A 7,807-nucleotide genomic window follows, 5' to 3' on the forward strand; every position below is an offset into this window, starting at 1 on the left:
GAGATGTAGTGGAGTAGAAGTAAAAGTATTGGAAATTGGAAATACTCAAGTAAAGTACAAATACCTCAAAATGTTACTTAAGTACAGTACTTACTGTAAGTAAATGTACTTAGTTACTTTCCACCACTGGCTAGAACTACAACAATACTGTACATAGAGCAGTGGTTTCTCAAAGTGGTGTCCAGTCAGGGACCCTCAGGGTTCCTCGAGGAGGGGTTCCAAATGGAACCTTACAGCTCTCTAACTGTGAGAGTGTACACACATTTGTAAACTCTCAGAGCTGTGAGTCTTTGTAATCAAAATGTTTTTGAGAACCACTGATATAGAAGAAAAATTGTGTTTCAGAAGGTAATTAACAGTCAACGCAGTTCATCTGGGATACAGCCACTCACGATCTATAGGGAAAGTCTGCCCCCTGTCTGTCACCTTGTGATGTGGCTTGCATGTGGCTTAAACAAAGTATTTGGATCCAAATGTATAGTCTTCATTTTTGTATTAGCAATTTCTTCATGGCCATGAAGTATTCATTCCCTAGAGATTTATATTTGGTAGTTTTCTTGTGTTGGATTTGTCTTTACTGGATTTGTTACAGGCCATACGAAGGTCATAAATGTAATGCAATTTTGAGTGAATACTCCTGTTACTTTTATGCCATATGGTTTTTATATATGGATTTTGTTTATATACTCTCAACTCCAGATCATATTATGTCGATTTGTAATCAATCCTTGTTATCAATATCGAGGAATGAATCCTGTTATTTACAGGAAAGCCGATAACAAACATTGGCCAATCATTATTTTGATCATATTATTTGCAGTAAAACGTTGAGCTGGTTTTATTTAAACGTTTTAGATAATTTATAGACACAGATATGATCTCCTATTTAGAGAAAGGTCCACTTTGAAGGTGTAAGTGGCGTTTAATGTCGTAGTAACTGAAGTACAGTATATTTGCACTGATTAACCAAGGGTTATGACTCTCACAGCTTTGTGTATGACAATGAAGTTGAAAGAAGTAGGTCTTGGAAATTTAAGTAAAATAAATTATTAACATTGGAGCACTTACTATGTTTTTTTCTATATAGTGTGTGATTGTTCAAATCTATGTTAGACTAATACAGTTATTGCATTATTAAGTTGTTTCTTTATGGTAGATTTGAAGATATATATGGACCTCTGTCTTAATATACAGACACAGATGATAATAAATTGTTTAAAATTATTCAACAGTTGACTACAAACAGTCTCTCTCAATGTAATGTAGATAATATATGTGTTTACTATAATAACCCCCACTTTGCTCCCTTTGAAATGAAGGTTGGATTTTACTGTCCGGACAAAATTAATTCATCTGAATGGATCGGTATTTGTTTGGCTCTTCTTTAAAGAGCCAAACAAAATGTTTAAAATGAAGTTCAGTGATGATAATAGCCGAACTGTGTTCTATCACCTGTGTGGTTCAATAACACTTGCTATATGATTGCCAGAGTTATTGTGTGCTGAAAAATAGCCGATCTACAAGCTCACAATGCGTTGCATCCGTGACAATGGTGAATCAATAAATCATGCATACTGTAGCCCGAGATTAACATCTGGCTTGAGAATGGGGGAAATGCTTATATATGCTGTAAATATATATTTTTAAAATGTATTTATTTATTTTATTGACAATGAAATGAAATGAAAGCTCTAATGACGGAGGTAGAGGAAATGAGTGGTCATTTTTGTCCTGATAACAGCTCCTTTCTTTACTTTGTGCTGAACCCTCTCTTAGGATGCCAAAGTAAGTATAGTGCTACTTTTCATGATTTTTTCATGACAGAAAATAGACATACTGTAAACCAAGCAAACTATATGAGGCTTTGCAGTACAGTGCAGTACAGTGCAACTATTTTATAGTTTTATTACCATCCATGTCAATACAACTATACCAGAACCAGTGGTTCCCAGACAGTTAAAATATGTTTTTTAATGTCCCCCAAAACAATCTAAATTTTTCATACATTCAAAATAAATTCAAACATTTTTCAAAATTATTTCTTTTCTTCTTTTTTTTTTTTTTAGGAAAAGAGAGAAATTCCATAAATTAGGAAAAATAACTTTCAAGAAACTGTGAAAATAGCAGATCTACAAGCTTGAGCTTGTATATCTGCTATTTTCACTTGTTTGGGTCCCGGAGAGACGTCAAATTTCCCTTGTGAGCTTGTAAATCTGCTATGTACACCGAAGGTTCACTTGATATGACATGCCCAGAATAGGAACGCTAGGGTTCATGTGGTTGTCCCCCAGGGCTCTATACTAGATCCGCTCCTGTTGGCGCTCAACACTAAAAAGGGAAATTAGCCAGTCTACTGTATAAGCTCACTTGTGAGCTTGTAGATCGGCTATTTTCACCAAATCTTCGTCCCAGAATAGGGATGCTATATGGGTTCATGTGGTTGAAGTGAAATAATCAGGATTTGAATTGCAATGTTGATCAGTCGTCCTCAAAGTGAGGTCCAGGGACCGTCAAGGTGAGGTCCAAGGACCCTTACAGATCTGTAACTTATACGGGGCAGTTTGGTTCCATTTGTACGCTCTCAGAGTTATGAATGAATAGCCAATCATGATAAAAAAAAGAAAAGGTTATGGAGGTCTTTGACATGAAAACGTTCTAGAACCACTTATGTAGATGCACTAACAACACTTAAAGGGATAGTTCACCCAAACAACATTTTTTTTCTATCGATTAGTCACCCCATGGAGACTTGAATTCATGGATATTTTTTTTGTTTTTGTCGTATTCCTAAGCCAATAATTTGACTTTGATGACCAGCGGACCGGTCACAAAGGAGACTCTTTGTGTGTCCTACTGGAACCGCTGCCGGTCATCAAATTATTGGCTTAGGAATGCGTTTCCATGGGGTGACTAATAATCAATAGGAAAAAAAAGTCATTTTAACCTGAATGTGTTGTGTTGTGAACTTATGTTATAGTGGCTAACAACACTTTGCCAGTGTCCTTGCATTGAAGTATTGAAGATTTTTACAGATCAAGCAGTGATTCTCAACCATTTTAATTTCAATGACCCCCAGTTTGACATGCATTAGGCTACGGACCCCCATTTAATGGCATTTCTATCTCTGGGACCCCGATTTATATTATATATTATTATATAATTAATGTTGATTTAACTCTGAGAGTGTTCAAATGGAACCACAACGGGTCCATTTGGTTCCATTTGTACACCCTCTGAGTTACAGACCCATAAGGGTCCATTTGGTTTCAAACTATAATAGCTCCCGGAACTCCCTCAAGGACCCCTGGGGGTCCCCAGACCCCACTTTGAGAACCATTGATCTATGACACATGACACCATATGGCCACAAGACGTCCCAGATCATCACATGGAAGACATGCAGTTATTAAATCCTGTCTTGTTTACTTCTCAGAACTTACATTTTATATTGGACGTCAAAGACTGGGCTGAAACGTTGTCCAAATATGGAGATGAATGATGTCATAGGCGATTGACGTCATAGATTGGCCCACATGACATCAGAGAAGCCACGACGTTATTAGATCCAGTCTAATATTCTCCGTCACAATCCCACTAATACATGATATTTGGCACTAATGTAAAAAGGATTTTTTTATTTTTTTTCTCTAAATTTTTATCCCACGATTTTGTAACCCCTATTTTTCACCCTGGTGCCAATGCCTAAGCGTGTAATCCTGGGCAGTACCTTCCCTCTGCCAACCTAGGGAGTCCAGGGCCGAGCTCATGCCTCCTTCAATGCATGAGAGCCAACTGACCTTCTTGTCACCTGACAGGGGAGAGTTTCCCTGGTTGGACGTAAGCGTGTGGAAGGAACACGTTATTCCAACCAGTTCCTTTCCCCTCCATCAGGCGCCCCGGCTGGCCAGGGGGAGGCAGTATAGTGACCAGGATTACTGCATGTTTTTTGCATAGACTGTATAAATGAGATGGACAAACCCCCTCCGCTGCTTTCTACAGACCGAAAATGAAGCCGATTGTTGCAAGACTGTAGGTCCGCCATCTTTCAATACGCGTCAGAATGAGTCCAGACCATTATTGGTTGGGTAGCTTGTCAATCAAGAGCGGGGGGCGGGGAATGAATGCTATTGGTTGTGTAGCTTGTCAATCAAATCATCCCGCCCCTCCTAGAGAATAGCCTACTTTATCGTCAATTTTATAATAAATAGGACCATAATTTAGCAAAACGCATATCCTGATGATTGAAAGGAGACTTTAAACTAGCGACTGGAAGCATATAGAATTTATGACAATTTTTATTACAGTAAGAAAATCTAGTCTAAAGTTTGTCAAAAAAACCATTCACTTGCGTTAAAATAAATTCTTTCTGACACCGCAGGTCGGCGCAGGGTAAAACAGCGCCACTCTGGCCATTTTGTCGGCCTCATCGTAAATATCTAAGACTTGCCCCTTGGTTTTTTGTGAGGGAAAGGACTCAAGGATGCACTGATTAGAAGTAGGAGGTCAAAGGTCAATGGTCAGGGTCACTGCGTGAAGTCACAAAACATGAATTTACTACATAACACGTCTGTATTTTACATTCTATAGGATGTAAACATCCCATGAAAACTGATTGCAGGAGGAGGCATACGACCCAAATAGGGATTCTGAGACACTGTATTGTCACTTTTGACCAAAAAAAAGGAGGGGGTGTTATGAAGCAATAAATAACATGTCCTGTGATGATTGACTGGTGGCTGCTTTTCCCTCACTGGAGATTGGTTGCTCTCTACCCCCCCCCCCCCCCCTGCAGGACGCGGAGACCCCCCGCAGTGTGCTGGAGGAGATTGGACTGACATAAAGAACAGATCAGACGCTCATCATCATCATCATCATCATCACTCCCCTTCCACCAGATACCTTCCTGTTCCGGGATGTAGTCTACACACCAGTGGTTCCAGTGGCGTGCACAGACATTTTGAGGGGCAGGTGCTCAAGTAAATTATACTTTTTTTTGTTTACTTGGTCTGCTCTTTTTTTCCCTCTACACCTACCTCTTTGCCAAAAATAGCCTATCTACAAGCCCACAACGCCTCGCAGCCCACAACGCCCCCTCAGAAAAGGGATGCTAGGTTTCGAGTGGTTATGGTAAAAAGAAACATCATATCACATAAAGATTTGGCGGACCCCCTGAAGTAACTCTGAGGACCCCCTAGGAGTCCCGGACCCCTTGTTGAAGACCCCTGCTATGCCCTTTTTTCAAAAGGGCACTTCTGGTCAAGAGGGTAAAGGGCAGGTGCTCTAGCACCACTTAGAGTCTATCTGTGCACGTCCCTGAGTGGTTCCCAAACTTTTTAGCTCAAGACCCACAAGAGAAATCAGATGTCTGCCTGTGACCCAAACTAGTGAAAATAGCAGATACCACTAGTATTCATGCGCATATTTCTGTAACAAATCTGCCTTTCTTTTCCAACGGTTCTTGCAGCGATGTAGCATTGTTTGTTTTGAGATATTTCATAGTGATTTTCTATTTTGTCTGCAGTTGAGTTGTGTCAATGGATCCTTGTCACTTTAAGGAGTTGAGAGTTGTAACTTTCCTCTTCTACCCCGGATTTGAACCCGGGGTAAACCTGAAAATAATATATTTAATGTTTACTAAAGAGCTGGAGAGACAGGGAGACACCCCTGTAAGTGAACAAACATTCTATAGCAATTCTATTCAAATATAGTCAGAGCTTTAAAAAACATATCAATTAGACCCCCTTTAACCACCACATCAACCTCAATATGACATCATATTAAGGATCAAAATGCACCAGAGGTCAATTTAAGTCTTCTATATTCCAATACACACCAGTAGTTCATTGTATTCACTGAACTGCATGCTTCGTAATTGGAACTGACCACAATACCACTCCATTCTGAACTGGATTTATGTTTTTAGTTTGAACCAAGGTTATAGTTATAAACTAAAACTAAGGAGATAACAAAAACAAGATGTGAAAACTAATTTTAACCACTTAAACTTTGTTTTCTGGGGATCTTATCCCCAGACCGGTTCCCCTACTAGGTTTGCCGATCTACAAGCTCACTCACCAGTCACCACAATGCTTTATGTTGCGGAATGTTATGAGCTTGTAGTTCAGCTATTTACGCAAAATGTTATCCCCAGAATAAGGGGTGCTACGGTTAACTGAAATAAAAAATAAAAACAAACAAAAATCATAAAGAAAATGTGTTTTCATCTTTGTCAATTTATTTCATGCATGATCCTAGTACTAGCCTGGTAAACCCTCCCTCCGGAAATCTCATTTCCATGGAAATGAGATTTCCGGAGGGAGGGTTTACCAGGCTATCCTAGTACAGCATTTAAGGTGAATATGGAATCTATCTAAACTGTGCCAGTTTTAACTGTGAGTATTTATATAATAATTTTAATGTCGTGTTTTTATTCCACAATACTTTGTCTGACCTGTTTTGATAAATACCCCATATTACAACACATTAAACTAAACTACGCCTGTTCACAAAATTAGAATTCGACTAAACTATCAAACCTGCTAATAGAAAAATAGCAAAAACTAATAATAAAAATGCAAAAATATAATAACCTTGGTTTGAACTATAGTCCTGGGTTTAGAGTGTGGCGTCTGACCAAAAGTATTGCCAGAATGGCCAGAAATCAGTGTTAATAGTCACCTATTGTATAAAAGAGAAGTCCAAAAGTATTACATTGATTAAAACTAAAGAGCTATGTTTCCTCTTTGATTTTAGTTTCTTTCACCTCGCATGAAGAACTGCACATTGTTCTGTTCAACTGAACTCTAGGTTTTTAATATCGGGTCATAGTTGTATGCACACTTGTATGCACAAAACCAGGTGTTTGAGTTTGAACTCATGACTCATAATGAGTATTATTAATACAAATGTGCCACTGTGATGTGTTGTTATTTTTACAGCATTACTGTAGTCAAAACCACTATAGACCTACGGGCAGTGGTGTAAAGTACATTTACTCAAATACTGTACTTAAGTTTAACTAAATGCATTTGAAATTAAATAAAAATGTTACTTTTCAGGTTTCCAATTCAAAAGTTGCAAAAATAGCAGATCTGCAAGCTCAAAACGCGTTGCGATGGGACGTGTTTTGAGCTTGTAGATCAGCTGTTTTTGCTACTTTTGTGTGACATAGAATGACGAAGTACGGCATGAATTTACGGAAAAAGTTGAAATATGGAGTTAAGACTCCCGACAGCAACAATATGCAATGTGTCCCTCTGGAGTGAGTGTGGAAATATAGTTGCCCTCCTCTCCATCATCAAAGTTGCATCACCCCTACAGATCCCAACCCAACCCAACACACACACACACACACACACACACACACACACACACACACACACACACACACACACACACACACACACACACACACACACGTAAACGCATTGAAAACCAGTATTCATGTGCATCTTTCTGTGACAAATCTGCCTTTCTTTTCCAACACTTCTTGCAACAATGTAGCATAAATGTTTTGGGATATTTCAGTCGACTAAATCTACAGTTGATTTAGTCGACTAAAATGTATTTTGGTGGTGCCTTGATGGCGTCGTAATGGCTGATTTTACACTTGGTTGCATGCTGAAAATAGCAGATCTACAAGCTCACAACGCTTCGCAGTGCCACGCGTTGTGAGCTTGTAGATCGGCTATTTTCATAGCGCAACACCCAAGCGCAACCAAACATAACATGCCTTGTCTTTTAGTTCTACTGGATCTCTTCTCCACTCGTCCCTCCCTAACATGTTAGTCTAGTTTTTTTTTTTTAC

At 39.0% G+C, this 7,807-nt stretch overlaps 1 protein-coding gene across 1 annotated transcript in view; it reads left to right on the top strand.

Annotated features, from left to right (window-relative positions):
• Positions 1-4,910, top strand: part of LOC311052708 (AP-1 complex subunit sigma-2) — a gene marked incomplete at its 3' end in the record, with an annotated part of 30,069 nt that extends 25,159 nt beyond the window's left edge. Inside the window, exon 5 of the mRNA XM_084067833.1 lies at positions 4,793-4,910. Within this exon, the coding sequence (XP_083923959.1) occupies positions 4,793-4,840 (48 nt within the window). The remainder of the gene's footprint in view (positions 1-4,792) is intronic.
• Positions 4,911-7,807: the final 2,897 nt, after the last annotated feature.

The sequence above is a fragment of the Gymnoscopelus microlampas genome (genome assembly GCF_963454915.1).
Source record: "Gymnoscopelus microlampas genome assembly, chromosome: 9".
In the NCBI taxonomy this organism is placed as follows: Eukaryota; Metazoa; Chordata; class Actinopteri; order Myctophiformes; family Myctophidae; genus Gymnoscopelus; species Gymnoscopelus microlampas.